This window comes from Sinocyclocheilus grahami, unplaced genomic scaffold, assembly GCF_001515645.1.
Source record: "Sinocyclocheilus grahami isolate Dianchi unplaced genomic scaffold, SAMN03320097.WGS_v1.1 scaffold216.1, whole genome shotgun sequence".
NCBI classification, from domain to species: domain Eukaryota; kingdom Metazoa; phylum Chordata; class Actinopteri; order Cypriniformes; family Cyprinidae; genus Sinocyclocheilus; species Sinocyclocheilus grahami.
Genome location: NW_015505395.1, coordinates 610,800 through 631,256, shown reverse-complemented (window position 1 = coordinate 631,256; position 20,457 = coordinate 610,800). Strand labels below are relative to the sequence as shown.

General features: G+C 33.9%; 1 protein-coding gene across 4 annotated transcripts in view; it reads left to right on the top strand.

Annotated features, from left to right (window-relative positions):
- The window catches only part of LOC107596228 (ankyrin repeat domain-containing protein 12-like), a 55,889-nt gene that overhangs the window by 24,191 nt on the left and 11,241 nt on the right, over positions 1 to 20,457 (top strand). For 3 of the 4 annotated variants that reach the window (XR_001610341.1, XM_016286907.1, XM_016286906.1), the window contains exons 2-6: positions 15,329 to 15,442; positions 15,557 to 15,707; positions 18,157 to 18,228; positions 18,777 to 18,923; positions 20,091 to 20,294. Coding sequence is in view for 3 of the 4 variants with exons in the window: in XM_016286907.1 (XP_016142393.1) it covers positions 15,383 to 15,442; positions 15,557 to 15,707; positions 18,157 to 18,228; positions 18,777 to 18,923; positions 20,091 to 20,294 (634 nt within the window). In the remaining variant the exon portion in view is untranslated. The remainder of the gene's footprint in view (positions 1 to 15,328; positions 15,443 to 15,556; positions 15,708 to 18,156; positions 18,229 to 18,776; positions 18,924 to 20,090; positions 20,295 to 20,457) is intronic. The other variant, XM_016286908.1, reaches the window with a different exon arrangement.

The window sequence follows — 20,457 nt, the reverse complement described above, 5'->3', positions numbered from 1 at the left end:
GTTTATTTTGCTATTTGAACTATGCATAATTAGGCAATAATGTTTCATTTTATTATTTGCATTTAGCATTTTTTCAGTGCTGTCTGCAAACTCTATTGCAAAAGATTTTTTTTTAAATTGGTGCTAGGGCTGGACAATAATTCAATATCAATATGTATCGCGGTATAATTTTTTTTCAATAACGGTGATATGATTTTTAAACACATTTCCGATATTTCGATATACATTACCAGTTTCCCATACATTGATTTATTTGTGTCGTTTGACTTCGTTGAATAAACATGAGTACTGCACATTTCAAAATGATAACACGGCGCGGGTGTTTTATATGAATGTATGTCTGAAGGGAACCGACTGTCTTCAGAAAAGTTTCGATGGCATTTTCATTTGATCTGATAAAGTAGCGTTCATGAGCGGAGCTGCTTTGATTACAGCCGTTACTGGAGAAACCGCTAGTTTTATCACTCTAAAAGCGCCTCCTGCTGGCAGAGAATGAGTTTTCATTTTAAATAAGCCCGTCTCCAGCAACATTTCCAGTTTTTGTTGTTGTTCAATTTTTTTGTTTTCTGCAGCGACTCGGAGCACTTTTCATACCCTTTTTTCTGGCTGAAGCACATTTGTTTCAATCTATAAGAATAATACTACACTACACAGCCTACACTACCAGTCAAAAGGTTTTTTTTTATAATTATTTTTTTTTATAAAGAATTCTCTTCTGCTCACCAAGGCTGCATTTATTTGATCAAAAGTACAGCAAAAACAGTAAAATGTTGAAATATTTTTACTATTTAAAACTGCTTTCTATTTGAATAGATTTTAAAATGTAATTTATTCCTGTGATCATACATAGCTAAATTTTCAGCATCATTCCTCCAGTCTTCAGTGTCACATGATCATAATTATACACTATTCCATTCAGTATAATTTTTATTATTTTTTTGGGAAAGAAATTATAGAAATTAATACTTTTATTTAGCAAGGATGCTTAAAATTGATCAAAAGTGATGATAAAGGCATTTATAATGTTACAAAAGATTTCTATTTCAGATAAATATTGTTCATATCGATATCGGAATTATATCGTATCGACCGAAATTAAGAAATATACCGTGAAATAAATTTTGGCCATATCGTCCAGCCCTACTACATAGGCAGCTCATGAGGTTATGAAACAGTTCATTCTTTGTTTTTTTTCTACAACATGCACCCGTTTTTTTAATAAAACTTTTTTTTAAAAGCTGGACCAATTAGGGCTGGACAATATGACAACAGTGGAAAATTAAAGTTATTAGCCCATTTCATTTTGATTTAAGATTGCAAATGATTTGTTTCTGTGTATGTAATAAGATTATGCATTACTTGTCAAGTAAAATGTTAACACCAACCCTGAATGTGTGAATACGTATATTATACAATTATATTAGATTTTCATTTCAGTAATTCAACTCAAATTGTGAAACTCATGTATTAAATAAATTCAATGCACACAGACTGAAGTAGTTTAAGTCTTTGGTTCTTTTAATTGTGATGATTTTGGCTCACATTTAACAAAAACCCATTGTCATTTTGAAATTGAAACGGATAACACATTGTAATTGAAGTTCAAAAAATGTCAACTTCTAAAAATTCCCATCGCAGGATGACAAACGGCTCGTTACGATACGAAAGTGTGACTGGGTCTACATCTCATTTCGACCACACACTCTCAATACACACATCAAAATACAGGTTTTCTAGCGTCCACATGTGCGCTGCGAGCGTGTGCTGTGTAGAAACTATTCTTAGCGTGTCTGTCCTCCTCTGCAGTCACTAGATCAGGTTATCGTGTTCCATGCAGCTCTTTCACATGCTGTCCAACGTGTGTGTGTGTGTGTGTGTGTGGGTTCACTTAGATGCACTTCGGGGACAAATTTGTCTTCAAAAGTGAGCTAAATCTAACAAACCTCCATTTTGGGCATATTGAACCCATTAGGTAAAACTGTTCATAAATAAAGTAAACCATGTTTATTTTAAAAGTGTATAATAAAAGTTTTAAGAGTGTAGTGTGGGTTTGGGTTAGTTTATAGTAATTGTTATTAGGCTTGAATAATAAATTATTGTATGTCCTATTTAAAAAGCAAGGAAATGTCTGTGTAGTTTTACTAGGCTATGTTTTGATATGCAGTTTTACAATAGTACTTGACGGTATGACTGTGTATTGAACAACAGTAGAAATTTAGACATGTATATCATGCTTTATACCACTGTAGATAAATATGACATTTTACTGTACTATACTCTGCTGCTTTGTTATTTGAGAGTGATGAAGAAAGGACTTTGTTGCATTGTGTTAGCTTAAGGTGGTACAACATGAAGAATTTGGTTGTTTGATCTTGCTAAACAATTAATTTACTGCATTGCAGTACGACAATGCGAAAAGTAAACATAGTAAAATTACTTAATGGTATTTTTCTTATTATTAATTAAAACAATTAGGTAGTTTTTGGTCTTTATTTGTATGTATTTTTAATACTTCCTAAAGCCCAGCTCACACTGTGCGATTTTGGCCACGATTTGGTTGTCTGAGACAGACATTTTTTAAAAATCCTAAAAGATTCCTATAATCCTAGGCTAAAATCTAGAGCCCGACCGATATATCGTTTTGCCAATATTATCGGCCGATATGAATTTTTTATTACAGAACATATATCGCAGATAAAATGCTTGAAATTGTGTAATTACTTAGTTTGTCCAGCAGAGCACGCTCTATTGTTTGCTACTAGCGACCTGGATGAAACGCTATAAAGCTCAAGTCTATGGAAAACCATTGAAACTTTGAACGGCCATATCTCCGTAACGGCGCGGTGAATCTGCACCAAATTCGGGGGATCCCTTCAGCTCAAGGAACCCTCTCGAACGCGAATCGAGTGTACGTCTAGAGGCCCGCTTTCGAATGAGACCACCGCCGCGTCGAGCTGAAGGGATCCCCCGAATTTGGTGGAGATCCGCCGGCGCGTTCACGAGATAGTGACAACAGGCAACACTTGCACTTCAGTAAGGAGGTCTCTTGTTCAGGCAGCATTCAAGCGTGGTCTTATTCGACCATACGTGATTCCAGTTCCAAAGGAACGCACACGTTACATTCAAAGGGCATTAAAGTGCGCGAGACGTGAATTTATATTGTATTTACAGAGGTATATTATGTCACACTTCTCTAGTAAGTTTCGTCTGTGTGTGAAGACAGTAGCGCAAATCCGTGAATGAATGTTCCGAAATGAAATAAACTTTCACAGAATAAAGTTGAATGGGATTTAATTGAATTAAAGTTGAATAAACTTCAACTTTACTGTTCAGTGCACTGATGTCAGACTCATTTTGGATAATAAAGTTTATTGTTAAATTGTTAAATGCCCTGCCTCCATTAAGTATCTCTGTCACGTCATTATAAGTGTTTGATCACCACATTTGGGTGATCATTGCAAAAAATGTGTTTATGTATATATATTATATGTGTATACTGTATTCTATCTATCTATCTATCTATCTATCTATCTATCTATCTATCTATCTATCTATCTATCTATCTATCTATCTATCTATCTATCTATCTATCTATCGTTCTATCTATCGTTCTATCTATCGTTCTATCTATCTATCTATCGTTCTATCTATCTATCTATCGTATATATATACATTAGTACCAGTCAGATGTTTAGACACACGAATGGGAAAGTGTCCAAACTTTTGACTGGTACTGTACTATAATATACACAAAGAATATTGGCCGATATATCGATATGGCACGACATCAATACATTATCAGTCGCTGTTTACGTTTACACACTGTTAATCGAGCCCTGTGGTTCCCCCACACTTTACTTTGGCCCTCCACGTATTATAAATTGTGAACTTTGTGTCTCCTTCACTCACAGTGAAGAACTTAAGACTGTCCGGCCAGTCACCGGTCCGGTTTTATTATATTTGTTTTAATTTTAATAAACATTGAAGTTTAAAAAAGTAATGAAAAAAGTAACGTTTTACAAGTTTATCATTTTAATTCAGTTTTACTTTTAACTCAAGTATAACAATGTGAAGATGTCAGAGAAATTCTCACTCATTTGTACTAATTACCTGATCTTTTTTTTGGTGCCAAATGACAAAATAATTAAATTAAATGAATACTTTATTTTGTACAGTATTCAATTAACTGAATTATCCAAAAATGGTCAATACAATAGCCAGTGGTTATTTACATTTTTCTCAAGCTGTTCTGTTCAGAAGAAAAGTAAAGTTATATAAAATTGTTCATCTTAATCTTTTCTTCATAGTATAAGTTTTTCTGTTTTGCACACTTTTTTGCGCTGCAGATATTCAAAGCACTTGAAGTAGAATGATTGTATGCCTCTGTATGGTTATGCTGAGACCTGCAGTGTGTGTTTAGTATGAGCAGTATGGTGCTATGCGAAAGATTTAGCACAACGCTAACTCAGTCTGATGACGACATGCTGCTGTTGCACTTTTTTTCACACTATAACACTTTCCATCACTCCGAATGCATCACCAAGCAGATGTCTTGCACACAAACGTGCCATCTGAACTCTGTCATGACACTTCTTCTTTGAAATACAGAGCATATTGTGCTATAATGCTGTCTGTTACAGTTCTGACCTATGTGGTGTCCATTTGTTTTCCTTCAGTAACACCTCAATAAATCCAAAGCATTCTGGGAAGGTCGTTTCTGGGTCTGCCCTTTCAGAAGTGAATATGTTAGTGCTAACAGCAATAATCATGTTGTATTAGTGCTGGGCGTTATGACCAAAAATTTATCATTTGTTTCACGGTATATAGCGGGGTTTTTATTTTATTTTTTCATGCATGACCGGGTGTTAACCATATTTTCTACTGATTGAGAGGAAATACTGCAGTATGTTGACTTAGAAGACCGTAAAATAGGGCAATTATGAGTGAATATTGTCAAAAAATACCACACTAAATAGTTACTAAACACGAAAAGGTAGTACAGACCCATGCAGAATCTGCAGACTTTTGTCTGCTCAGATTTTTGGGGAATATCTGTATTATGTGGGATTGTGTTAATATTGATAAGATTGTCAAATGACAAATCTGTGTATTTTAAGCCTGCAGTACATGGGAAAATTACTTAATGGTATTTTTTTATTACAAATAAAAATTAAATGGCTAGTTTTTGGTCTGTATTTGTATATATTTAATACATTCTAATATAGACATAATTTTGACTGTCATACTTGTATATTAGAATGTATTTACATACTAATAAAGTCATAATATGGTGAAAAAGTAACTCATAACTCATTTTGACTCATAATTATGACTTGGCATGTGATTATATATATATATATATATATATATATAATTTTTTTTTTTTTTTCATTATCGTACTACTGTCTGTAGTACATTTATATATACGCTTCAATTTTCATGAATCGTCAATGTAAACAACCATTTCAAAGAGATATTTCCACTTCTGAATACGTGTTTCATTTTCAGCATTGCTTCTATAGTCACTTTTATTTTTTAGAGCAACAATTTGAAGTGAATCTTGCTGAGCAAGTTAGTTAACATTACTTAAACCGTGTGTTTATACCTAGATACTTAAATAATAACACATCCAGTTTAATGCCACGGACATCTGAAGAATACAGTATTGCTCTCTTGAGTAATGAGTCCTGTTAATGAATTTGCTTAATAAAATAACTTTTTAATGAATTTTTGCATCGTTAATATATTTATTGTGTTTTATGAACCAATTAAGCAGGTTTGGTGCTGTTATATTGTACCTGTGGGATCACGTTAAAATGAAGCTGTTTATAACATGCCATGGTTATATTAAAAATGCACTGCGTTTTTTTAGGGCTTTGATATTGTCTTGTGATGCATTGCAGAGTTTGAATAGCAGACTGCAGTGCACGCTGAGGATAGCAGCACCTTTTTTTTTTATACCTAGATACTTAAATAATAACACATCCAGTTTAATGCCACGGACATCTGAAGAATACAGTATTGCTCTCTTGAGTAATGAGTCCTGTTAATGAATTTGCTTAATAAAATAACTTTTTAATGAATTTTTGCATCGTTAATATATTTATTGTGTTTTATGAACCAATTAAGCAGGTTTGGTGCTGTTATATTGTACCTGTGGGATCACGTTAAAATGAAGCCGTTTATAACATGCCATGGTTATATTAAAAATGCACTGCGTTTTTTTAGGGCTTTGATATTGTCTTGTGATGCATTGCAGAGTTTGAATAGCAGACTGCAGTGCACGCTGAGGATAGCAGCACCTTTTTTTTTTTATGAAAAAAATGGTCCAGGGGTATGAATTACGTTTTTGTTGAGATAGCAGATGTGAGCGTAAATGGTTTGGGGATTTTGGACGCTTACAGATAATATGTAGCGTGTGTGTACAGCATCATACAGGAACTGGCAGAAATTTCACACTGTCGACATTAAGCCTTGACGTGCTTGTCATTCGGACTAGTAAATCAGCCAATCACTTTTTTCTTTTTTTTTTCTTTTTAATGTAATGTAATTTATTCTTAAGCAATAGTCTCATCAGTGCTCACATTATTGTGTATATCTGACCATTTATGCGTGTGCCTGAAACTTCACATATACTTTGCTTGTTCGTGTTAGCGCTGCCTTGAAGCGTGTGCACAGAACGCACCTGTGGAACAGTCTCTTTCGCAGTTAATGTGCTTTTAATAGCTAAGAGGTTCCATAAATGCATTTACAAAGTAAAATTGCAAATGCATAAATAATGTTATAAGATTAATGTTTTACTTTTTTTAACATACAAATATGAAATGTTGGAAAAATGCAATGATATTTTTAAATATGAAACCAAACCACCAGTAGGTGGCGGCAAGTCACTCTCTTAATGAGTGAGTCTTTGATTCAACCGATTCGTTCAAATGGCTGCGCGAGCCTCAACTGATGCGACCTTGATACTGTCCATACATTATCCGTTATCAGTCACCGTTTACACTGAAAGTAATAATCATAATTAATCTCGCCAAATTTTCGGTCGGGCAAGTAAAATTTTCTTTCACTTGCCCCTTCACAAAATCCACTTGTCCCAGACAAGCATTAATGCCGAGCCCTGCACCCATAGTGATTTGAATTTTCAAGCCCATTATGTTATTTTTGTCTATCAGACTTGTCTTGCAAATTTAAAGAGAAAGTTCAATCAAAAATGACAATTCTGTTATCATTTGCTCAGCTTTTATGTCATTCCAAACCTGTATGCCTTTCCTTTTTCTGAGATATTATGATATGATATTATATGATATTATAAGATATGAATTATTTTAATTGATTACACTGTTTTTATGTGTACACTGAAAGTCTGCGGGGTCTAAAACAACACTAGGTATGTTTACATGCACTAATTTTCATCTGAAAGGTTCTGTTTATACGAACCCTAAACATTGCAATCTTAAGGTATTTGTCTTTGAATCTGATGAGAAAGTAGTGGGATTCAAGCATTTACATTCTTAATTTTTTCCTATTGATTGGATTGTTTCAGGTCTACACCACTACTTCCAGTCGGATCGAAGTTTCAGTGGGATCGAGATTAATCGGATGAATTTAAACATTTACATAAAGGCTTTTCAGTCTGATTTAGCCATTAATCCAATTGCTAACGGATTGTTTGGTTGCATGTAAACAAAGCTACTGATTGCTCCCCATTGACTTTCATTGTATAGACAAAAGAGACGTTTTTCTAAATGTTTTCTTTTGTGTTCCATAGAAGAAAAATTCATACAGGTTTGGAAGGTTTTTATCCCTTTAATCTTGAAACATATTGAATTATGCAAGCAATTGAACACAAAAGCTTCAAGCTAAGCTTTTGTACGTTGTTGCATTGCAAATTGTGTTAGACCACAATTCCTAATGCAAAAAAAAAAAAAAGTTAAATTACTTTATGGTATTTTTTTTATTATTAATTACAATTAATATGCTCTTTATTTGGGAGTATTTTTCATACAAAAATGCATCATGACATTGAAAGTAGTTTTTTTTGGTCATAATTTTCATAATGATGACAGAATGTATTAAAAAATACATACAAATAAATACAGATACAAATTACTAGTTTTTTAATCTTTCTATGTAGTTGTCATTGTCACATCATTATGAATTATGAAAGTGTTAAGAAATATATAGAATTCATAACTATAATTTTAGTAGTCACATTTTTGATACATATTGAATTATAATTAAGACTTAATATATCATAATTGTGACTTATGATGTATAATTTTATGATTTGTATGTACTTGTGTTTTTATACATTCTAAGTCATAATTATGGCAAAAAAGTATAAAATAAATAATAAATAAATAAATAAAAATATTTAAAAGTTGTTGTTTTTTGTCTTAATTTTGACTGCCATAATTATGACTTTGAATGTATTCAAATACATACAAATAAAGTCATAATTATGACACAAAATGTCAAAATTATTATTTTTTTTGTCATTTTTTTATTCATAATTAAGACTTTTTATGACTTAAGATTTTATGATTTGTATGTATTTGTATTTTTATCACAATGTCAATTATGAACGCAAAAGCTTCAAGCTACGCAAGTTCTATTTTTGTAGAGCATGTGGCTGCAACGGGAGCCGTAGCAGACATTAGCGTAAACTGTTCTGCTACAATCAGTTTTTACTTTCGAGTCAATTACTCATGGTGGAGCAAGAGCTTGAAGAGGCTCTTGCTGAGATGGTTAGTCACGTTTGTATCGGCAAACTGGTTTCTGGCCTTAATGTTCCCGGCCACCAAGAAAGTAGCATGATTCCCTCTGCTCTGATTTGTCTTTGTGTCTTGATTCCTGCCAGGTTTTGTGACTCAGTGTTTCTCCGTTCAGAGAATATTTGGTCACTGGTAAACAGTTTACCTCTGAATATTTGATTGCAGTTTCCTGTTGTTTGTTTAGCGCTGTGCTGCTGGATTACGTTCGTGTGTTCAACTGCAGCATTTTCTGCCTGTCCTTTTGCCGTACTGTATTTACACAAACTGAATTACGCTATATATTAAGGCTATAGTCCTCCATTCGTGTACTTCCAGAATAACCTTGAATGTTATTTTGTGACACTGTGATGTAAACAGCCTATTGTAATCACGACTGCAGGGTTTGTTTTTGGGGCAGAAAGCCGTCTTTGCCTCCTCAGAGTGTTTGACGTCTCTCTGTGATGCCAGGCCTGTGGATGTAAGGGTTTTCAGGATGACAAAGAAGTTCAGAGGGAATAAACCCATGAAATATTTATGTTGACGACTACCTAGAGTGCACACTACACAATGAGCGCTGTTTCCTGGTGTTGAATTTTCCATTTTTGGGTTCCGGTGAAGAGTTGGGTGAAATCTCAAACAGATGTTGTTAGACATGAAAGGGGCAGACGAGCCGACTTTAGTTAGTTTTGCTTTGGTAAAATATACAAGTAGTAAAATAAACTGACTAATGCAACCTGTTAAGTGCACATTATTTCAAGTGCAAACTATAAAAAAATGATTTACCGAAGTTGTAAACCGATTATTGGGTTTTACAAGAAAATACAGTTTCAGTTTTTCTACTTCAAAATTTCATTTTAAATTCAATGTGTTACTTGAAATTTCTTTGTAATTATTTTTTACAAAATTTTCTAACAATTTGAGTGAAAATGATTAACTATATAATTATTAATTAACTAGTTTTTTTTCTGTGCAGGTTAATAACTTGTTTATTTCAAACACTCGACTGAAGTTGTGGAGTAAAAACATGTTCTGTTTTGTTGGACAGCAGGTTTACAAACGCTTCTCATTACAAGTTACTACAAGTGAAGATGTCTGGCGTGTGTTGTTTTTTTCAAATCCATGTTATAAGAGGGAAGTCCATGTTTCATCATATCAGCACGTAAACTCAGGGGCACACAAACAGAGCTGATTCGGAGAGAAATAAAATGCACAAAAATGATGTAAAACCGAAAAACCGCAGTTCACAAGCGTGTACCGTGGATGTCGTACCGAGCGGTTCAATATTATAGTGAGATTGTGGCATCCCCAATATATATATATATATATATATATTAGTGGTCGACCGATATTGGTTTTTTGACTGCCGATATCTTGGAAAGCAGGGTGGCCGATAGCCGATATATTTATTTTAATTAATATTTAAAAAATTTGAAATAATTTGAAAATGGATTAAAAAATAAATTCGTAAAATAAACATACTTATACTTTAGATGACACAGTATTTTCCACAAGTAAATAAATATTTAATAAAAATATAATTAAAAAGGAAGTAAACTGTAACCAACAGAGCACTCGGTATTCTGGGAAGTTTGTGAGCATTGGGAATCATATTTTTTTCAAATAAAGCCAAGGTAACACTCATTTTACATACAGCACACAGTGAAAATGACATAAATATCACAGTGTGCAAATTCATAAAGCGCAGCATAATTTGAAATCACAAATTTAATGTTTAAAGCATTCAGTTTGCACGGACCGAAAGTGACGCAGAGAACACGCAATCATGCAGGTCCCATGGATTCTGGATTCGACTACGTTTGCAAGGTTTGGGAAATAAAATTTTCATTAGCCATTCAAAGATTTGTTTAAATGATGTAAATGCGTATTTGCTGAATGCTGACAGCAAACGAGAAAGTATTATAATGTTTGCCTTTCTATTACTAATAATATAAAAGCAATCATTATAATACTTTTTGTATACATTTTAATTACTTTGTTTAACAGTTCTATTGGATTATTAGACAGACTTCTATCCGTATTAGACAGAACTGTTAACGACACACAGCGAACAAGAGGGAGAATGTGGCGCTGCTGCTGTCAGTGCTGTCAAAATAAAAGTCTGGCGCATCGTCAAAATAAAGGTCCCGCCTCGAACGCATCGGCCAAATAGAAAAACTTATTGGCCAATGCCGATATTTGAAAAATGACAAATATCGGCCGATATATCGGTCGACCACTAATATATATATATATATATATATATATATATATATATATTTCTGGTCAGTCTGTGGCTTACACTTTGCAGTATCTTCAAAATGTTAATTTGACCAAAATAAGAGGGATCATACAAAATGTGTGTTATTTTTATTTAGTACTGATCAACGTGACGTGTTATCACTGCAGATCATTGATTAGTCAGAGAAAATCGTCACTACCAGCGCCATTGGATTTGCGACACAAGACACCAATCCCACCCACTTTGAAGCGGTACTAACTGCAGTGGAAAAGCGCCAATTGTGAAGCTCTTTTAAGGTCTGTTTTCAAAGGTGATACTTGAATTAACGTGTTTCGCTTTAAGTAAGGGGTCATCATTTGGTCATTAAGGGTGACCTGTTAGACCTTTATATTTATAATATAATGTGAAAAATGATGCTACGTTGAATACGTTTCAGATTCAGGTTTCTATAGAATACAACTCAAATGATAATATGGTTTAAAAAAAGGTCTAAAATATCAGCACTAATGCATCAATAACATGCCATTTGTGATGTTGATAAGAGGATGTGTGCATATAGGGTATGAAACACCATTTTTAATCATTAATATGTTAGTATTGGATAAATCAAAAATGCAAGAACTTCTGAGAAAATGTTTCAGTCCTGGAACTTGCATTGGTTTAAATGGGTTGGTTTAAGCGTGATTTAAACTAGTTTTTAAAAGATTACTAGTCCTGCTGTAACTTGTTCGTGAGGGTGAAACTTCAGAGACTTGAGAGAGGATGGATTATTGGGTTTAAGAGGCTGTGCAGCATGGTATATATATACACATACATATACACATACATACATTTAATGTAGCCACAAATTATTTAGAGGCCTATGGCACTTTTTTTATATACTTTTGAAAAGCTTGTACTTCTTCTATTATTGCACATTTGGCTCTTTTCCACTGCATGGTACAGCTCGGTACGTCTCGCTTAAATAGTACCACCTCGGTTGAGGTTCCAAGCGAGCCGTACCGATACTAAAACGTGACGTGTTATCACTGCAGATCATTGATTAGTCAGAGAAAATCGTCACTACCAGTGCCATTGGATTTGCGACACAAGACACCAATCCCACCCACTTTGAAGCGGTACTAACTGCAGTGGAAAAGCGCCAATTGTGAAGCTCTGTTAAGGTCTGTTTTCAAAGGTGATACTTGAATTAATGTGTTTCGCTTTAAGTAAGGGGTCATCATTTGGTCATTAAGGGTGACCTGTTAGACCTTTATATTTATAATATAATGTGAAAAATTATGCTACGTTGAATACGTTTCAGATTCAGGTTTCTATAGAATACAACTCAAATGATAATATGGTTTAAAAAAAGGTCTAAAATATCAGCACTAATGCATCAATAACATGCCATTTGTGATGTTGATAAGAGGATGTGTGCATATAGGGTATGAAACACCATTTTTAATCATTAATATGTTAGTATTGGATAAATCAAAAATGCAAGAACTTCTGAGAAAATGTTTCAGTCCTGGAACTTGCATTGGTTTAAATGGGTTGGTTTAAGCGTGATTTAAACTAGTTTTTAAAAGATTACTAGTCCTGCTGTAACTTGTTCGTGAGGGTGAAACTTCAGAGACTTGAGAGAGGATGGATTATTGGGTTTAAGAGGCTGTGCAGCATGGTTTTAACGCTGGCACAGTGAGCACAGGAAATCGTGTGGTGTAGTTGTAACTTGTAACACATTTTTGTCCCACACACTGATGATGCACGCGGACTGCGCAGCTCTTTTCTCCTCACCGCCTCCTGTTTCTCAGAGGGAGTGACTCAGCTGGTTTTTACTCCGTCCCGCTGGGTGTCAGGTGTCGTGGAAATGTTCTTTCCCATGAGCCTCTGCTCCGTGTCATCTGCTCGAGTCTGTCGGGGAAGGTATTGTTGAGGTCTGTGGGTCTCTGCTGATTTGCTTTTCATCCAGAAGAGACCCGGCCGCCATCATCAGATGCTCCCTAATGGCTGACTTTCTGGTTTGTTGCTTTGAGAAATTGCAGAATTAAATGTAAAGATGAAACACTCAAGGCCTTGCTGGTTTGTGTGAAGCTTGTTTTGATGTGTAAACAACTCTTTATTGTTAAGGCTCTTTATTGTGTTGATGCAAACATGTATGCAGATACATGGTTTACTGTAGCCATAAAGCAAGAAAGCATTTGATCAGTCAAATATGACTTTAACACACTTATGACATGCAAAACAGAGTGTGTATATTTTACATTTAAAATATTTGCAATAAATATTTGCAATACTATTTACAGTACATATCACTATTATTATAAATATTTATTATTCTTAATATATATATATATATATATATATATATATATATATAAAATTTATAATACCTATTTACACTTCATATTACTGTTATTCCTACAATTATCATACTATTATACTATCAGTTAATAATAATTATTATTATTTAAATAATAATAATATTTTGTATTATTTGGGGAAATACCTGCGCTTTAATAACTTATTTGAACAACACTTTAATAACATTTAAATTTATTTGCACAAGACACTATGTAATACCATGTACTTTGAAATATCATGTAGTGCTGGGTAATACAATGAATATTCATGATATGTTGCCGATAATGTTGCTGGTGATTTTAAATTTGTAATTTCAATAATACCAGTGGTGTTCGAGTTTGATTCATTTATGTGAATAATTTCACTTTCAGTGAATCAAATTAAAACTCTGATTCAATTATTTGTTTGCGTGAAGTCTGTTTTTTTCATATTATATTAAGTCATGTAATATTATAAATCATTTATTATTTCAAATATTTTTGTAAAAATATGTCTAGGAAAATATTGCTGTTCATTTCTATGTATTGGTCAATTAATGCATATCAATAAATTATTAAATAGCATTATTTCCTGTCTTCATTTAGTGAAAAGGAATCTGTGGATAACTTCTAGATTATATAAAAAATATATAAATATTGAAACATGTCGAAACTGTCTTTTTAAGCTTTATTGACCTTCTCTAATACCATGGTAAATGAAAATGGTAATTGTACAGTTACAATACCATGATATATATATTAGAGTGCTGTGGTACCACCACAGTACTGGTTATAAGTTGTCAGACGTGATTGTGCAGCATGTTTGTGGTGTTTTGTATGATCCAGCTGCAGTTGTTTTGTTGCACTGGTTTGAAACACGTCGACATGAACATCAGTCCTGTTCCCACTGAATGACCTCTGAAACAGGAAAATAAAGCTCACATGATCCAAAGACGCACTCGGCTCATTAGACTGTTCCTTTTGAATATTATTTTAGTTCAAGCACCCAGGATGTTTGTTAGCAGAGGTGTTTAAGAACCAATCAAAACGATGTTTCTGCAAGTATTCTTTCCTGTACACTTCTGTGCTTTCAGTGCACTTTGAATTGACATGTCAAACAGGGTTGAGAAGTGCCAAACTCTTACTGACTTGTCTAAACAATTTGTGATCTGAGATTTTGGAGAAGATTCATCAGTTCTGCTCCATACCCAGAGGTTAGCTTTGACAGATTGTCTCATATATTTTTGGAGTCGGAGTCTTTCTCTGGTGGCATGAATGAGATGTTCTCCTTGCCAACTAAGTCGTGTGTGTGTTTTTTTGTTTAGTTTTTTCATCTTCTAGTTCCTGAGATTTCTACTTTAGTGTCTTAAGGGAACAAATGGATTCTTATTCCATTAGCATAACCATGTGCTAAATATTGTGTTTTATTTTAAATTATTTTTTAAAACATCTATAGATAATGTTTTTTCCAGTGTTGACACTAAAGCTCCAATCTGTAATTGTTCATGCTTCAAATAAAGTAGAAAACATTACTGTTAATTGCTTATTATTCCTGCTGATCAAATATCAACTGATTAATCAACCTTCCCAATATATATTTTCTTGTATACAAAGTGTCAATATAGAGCATGTGCTAAATATTATGCATGGTATAGAATTGGTGACTGACAGAGTTTTGTTTTGTTTTGTTTTATTTTACTTTACTTTATATTTTTCCAGTGTCCACACTAAAGCTCCAATCTGGAATTGTATCTTCCTTAAATAAGGTAGAAAATAAAGAAAAATACTAGTTGCTTACTTTTGAATCTTGGCATAGAAAACACACACACACACACACACACACACATGAATTATAAATAAGTCTTGATTTAATTTGCTTCCTGTATACGATGCTGATTATTTGAAAAAAAAACTCTTATGGTTACCAAAATGTCATATTTCAGAGTTAAATGTTTCATTATTGTTTACGTTTTTCAAGTTCTCATATGAGTCATATGCTTGTGTTTCAGGCCCATGATGAAATCTGTGCGCCGTAGCTGCCGCAGCTAGTCAGATGATGCACCATGGCCAAACCGGGATCGGACCGAGATGGAGCCATGGTGGAGAAGACAGCGGGGAAGAAGGTGAGCAGGATCATTCCTCAAAGCTTTGTGCATACTTATTAAACGGAACAACATACTAGCAGTCACAACTCGTTCTGTGTAACTAATCATATACTGTCTCTTTCTTTCTCTCAGAGTAAAGAGAAAATCTCTCCGTTTGCCAAAACTCCGAAGTTGGATCGGAATGAAATCCTGGGGAAAGAGGGGAAGTCAAAGTCTTCCATGAAACGGAAGCTCTCCTTCACCGTCAGTCCGCCCCGGAACGAGGAGCGGGACTCCGACACGGGTCAGTCTAACATTCACTCTGAAAGTTCTAGTAGCTTGTGTCTGTGCCTCACTGCTGCCCCCTGCTGGTCATTTTTAAGACCTGGTTTTATTGCACAAACTGTACTAGAGGGTTTTTTCAAGGGTGTTATGTAACGCTTAAGCCAGCCTCATCAAATACATGGGTCTCGTTCAAAAACACAATAACTTTGACTCAAAAAGGAGAGCAGAAGATCGCGAGGGAATAATGAAAAATATATTGTCATTATTTTACATGGAGACTGAAATCTTTTGTTTAAGTCCCAGTTCTGTACTAAAATTAGGGCTGGACGATATGGCCAAAATGTATATAACAACATATTTCTTAATTTCGGTCGATACGATATAATTCCGATATCGATATGAACAATATTAAAAAAAGCCTCAGAAAAACTGCCACGAAACGGATGTCTGTACCTACAAACTTCTGAAAAATGAATTTTCCAAGTCTATGAACCCTCCTCCTGTAAAACTTTATAATATTTTAGAAATAAAAACGGTACAAAAAATGTATATTCACCTTTTATTTGTATTTAGCCTTCATACAAACAAGACATGCGAAATCACCGCCAAATAAACATAAGACTCCCAGACTCACCTTATAATATTAATATCTTTAACTTTAAACTATAACATAGGCTGATTATTCTAATTGACTGAAACAAAAGCGCTTCAGCCAGGATAAAGAATATGAAAAGCGTTGCTGCAGAAAACAGAAAAAAGAGTGAGCAACAACAAAAACATGTTGCTGGAGAATGGCTTATTGAAAATGCAAATTAATTCTCTGCCAGCAGGAGGTGCTTTTGGAGCAGCACAAAGCAGCGCTGCGCTCATAAATGCTACTTTATCAGATAAAATGAAAATGCCATCGAAGCTTTTCTGAAGACAGTCGGTTCCTTTCAAAGATACATTCATATAAAAACAGCCGTGCCGCGTTTTGAAACGTGCAGTGCTCGTGTTTATTCAACGAAGTCAAACTGTCAAAGCTTTTTGGAAAATCTCTTTGTGGCGGTCAGTGTTGATATTGTGGCAGACCACCGCAAATAAATCAATGTATGGGAAACACTGCTAATGTATATTGAAATATCATATCACCGTTATTGAAGCAAAAATGTATCGCGATATATATTGATATTTAATTATTGTCCAGCCCTAAGTAAAATGCACTAATACTGTTGATTTATATAATAAACTATTACTATGAATATTACTATGCTAAGTCGAATAAGAATATAAAAATAGGCTGCTTAGAATATTAAAACTACAACATATAATCAAATATGGCTGGTCATATGATGCTTTTAATATAACTTTAATATGATTTTGAGCAATAATATAACTGTCAAGCAATATGTAACTGTTTATTATGCGGTATATATATCCGTGCTGTTATCAGTGCATTATTTACATGTAAAAACAACAAAGAAACATGGAGTAATGCAAAAATACAAGCAGGACATTTCAGAATTTAGAATCTGAAATATTTTTTTAATTAACTAAAATTAAACGAACTAAATTTTTTAATTAAATAAATGTTCAACTTTTTTGGCACCGGTGTTTTTTATAATGTGATTTGTTTTTGTCAGATTTCTTTGAACAGTTTAATATTTTGCTTTGCAAAAAATATTATTAGTTGAATTACCTGGATTATACAAAATAGGCATTGCAACATAAATATGTAAACACATTTTTTGTTGAATTGCTTAAAATAATTATAATTGTGATTATATGAAAAAGTCTCTTTTTTTGTTATACCGCAGACCCTAAAAAAGTGTTATTTTAGTATTAATTGTTTACTATTTTTATATTATTATTTAATATCATATACTATTTATTAATATTTTAAATGAGCTTTTATTCTATATAATTTCAGTTTTCATTTTAGTTTTAGTAATTTTGTGTGCTTTTGCTATTTATTAGGTTTTGCTTTATAAATATTTCTATATATCTTTAATTATTTTAATTTCAGTTTTAGTGTAGTACTTATTTCAGTTAGCTGCCAAGGCAACATTTCTAATTTTCACTATTATTATATAATATTTTTCTAATAATATCTAATATTTATTTCAGTAACAGAAAACTATTTTTAATAGTTTTAGTTAACATAAACAACATTAATATAAACAAAACAAATATTGTAGCTCCTCAGAAGCTCGTTGTGAAGATATAATTTGGTGGACTTTTATGTCTCACTGTTTTGATGCGATTTGGATGGATTAAGGTTTACGATGTCATCTGTGGCTCTTAATATTCATCCCGGAGACTTTGAATCCTGTGCTGTGATTTGTCATTTGAGTGAGGGGCGGAGCCTGTGGGTGTAATCAGTGCTCTGCTCTCCCGTCCACCCTTTTTCCCCGTCCACCTCTCGAACCCTGAACCCCCTTCCTTCCTTCCTTCCCTCCTCCTCCCGCCTCTCTGCTTCTGCACTGTAGATGACTCTGACCACGGGCAGTCGAGCGATGCGTGGGGAGAGAGATTACTTCCTCCCTGCAGGATATACGCAGGTAACTGCCTCTGCTAAAGTCGCCAACGGCTGCAAGCAGTCCGAGACGCATCACGGGTTCATTTGTTTATCTGTCTCCGCCTGAGCCTCCGTCCGCATCAAAGCACTGGCTGAAACGAATATAATTTCCATTAGGATACACTAACTGCTACCGCATGACTTTGTCTGTCTGCTAGCCTTTTTGCATCACTCTCAGAGAGACAGTCGACTTTTGGTTACATCATTTTGCGGGGATTTGATGTCTCACGCATCTCCCTTTTCGTCGGTTCGTTTCAAGGAAGCACACACACTGACACTTGGTTTCGCCGCTGCATCTGTTTTAATCGCATGCATTTCAGTAGCGCGCAAAGACTCGTGGGAACAGCGTTAGATGGGTAATGCATGTGTCTGTCAGGCTGGAGAGTTTGCTACGCTGTTTTTTTCACATCAGCTGTTTGTTTAAAGGGGGTAAATTGTATCAGACGTCGACGTTTTCGGGAACTGAGATGCATGAATGCAAGAGGAGAGCTGTGATCATGCGCTGTTCATCATTTTGCTTTTTCGCTGCAGACAAAGATGGTCCGGAGAAGAAGAAAGTTAAGAAGGAGTCGGGGGCTAAGAAGTCGACCCCTGTGAACATTTTGTTCGGCTACCCTTTATCAGAGCGAAAGCAGATGGCACTTGTCATGCAGATGACGGCGAGAGACAACAGTCCAGGTAGGAACGATGAACACAGAATGCGTTCTTTTTTTCACCTGTTCTGTTTTTCTAACAAAAAATCAGGTGGGTTTACATTGAGGTAAAAGTTGCCACTGATTTTCTTTAGTAGATCGTCTGTATCTCTTTAATTTTATTTCTTCATGTTCAAAAGCCAATATTTGCTCAAATATATTGAGTCTATACATGTTTTCAGTATTTATTATGATATTGCGTCATTCTCTCAACAATGTTAATTCAGTATTATTTATATACTGTTATACTATGCATTATTATTTTAAATTAGCCTTTATTTCTATATTTTAATGTTTCATTTTAATTTTAGTTTTTTTATTTTATCAGTTTTTAGTTTTTTATTGTTTTTAAGTTTGTTTGTTTTAGTTGGTCAGTTTTGTTTGTTTGTTTGTTTGTTTTAGTTTTAGTAATTTTAGTACTTCAACTTATTTTATTTCAGTTAGCTGCCAAGGTGGCATTTCTAATTTTCATCTTTTTAAAAAAAAATTTTTTTTTTTAAGTTTTCATATAATATTTGTATTTTATTTCATTTCAGCTTTATTTCAATTAATGAAAATGATTTTAAATAGTTTTAAGTTTGAATGCTTTTGTCATTTTTATGAATTAAATTTTTTTTTGTATTTTTATTTATCTTTAATTTGATTTAATTTTTTTAATGTAATTGTTGTTTAAAGTTCTCATCTAATATTTATATTGTATTTCATTCCAGCTTTTTCTAAATTAAAGAAAACTATTTTTAATAGTTTTAATTTTAATATTTTTAGTACATTTTGTCATTTTTAATCAGTTTTTTATATTTCTATTTAGCTTTGTTTAATTAATTTTAAGTTCATTTTAGTACTTTTGTTTACGTTAGTTGCCAAGGCAACATTTCTCATTTTCATTTAAGTTTTTAAGATTAAGCATTTTTCATCTAATATTTATGTTTTATTTAATTTCAGCATTATTTCAATTAGTTTTAATGAATAGACTTAGTTAACTATAATAACACCATCTCAAGCCTGTAGTCACCAGTTTATTTATGATCAGCTATGATGTCATCTGTTTGTTATCAGAGCGTTCACTTCCTTTTGTAGTATATTCAGGTCAGATCGACAATTGAGATAAAATCGTATGACCTTGACATTCTGGTTAATCGGTTTGTAATCTCAGATACCACACCGAGCCACCCCTCTCAATCTCCGGCAGTGCAGAAGAAGATCGCTAGCAGCTCGTCCACACGACAGAAGGACAAAGTGAACAAACGAAACGAGAGAGGAGAGACGCCCCTGCATATGGCCGCCATCAGAGGAGACGTCAAGCAGGTGAAGGAACTCATTGGGCTCGGAGCGGATGTAAACATCAAAGATTTTGCAGGTGAGACCGTGTGTTTTATGCACATTTACAGGATCCCATCACCCGTCAACAAGCTGTCAGTAGTTTATTTTCATGTTTTATGCAATTAAACAAACAATCATTGTATATAATTTGTGAGTCTGCAGCACAAAAGCAGTCTTAAGTCGCTGGGGTATATTTGTAG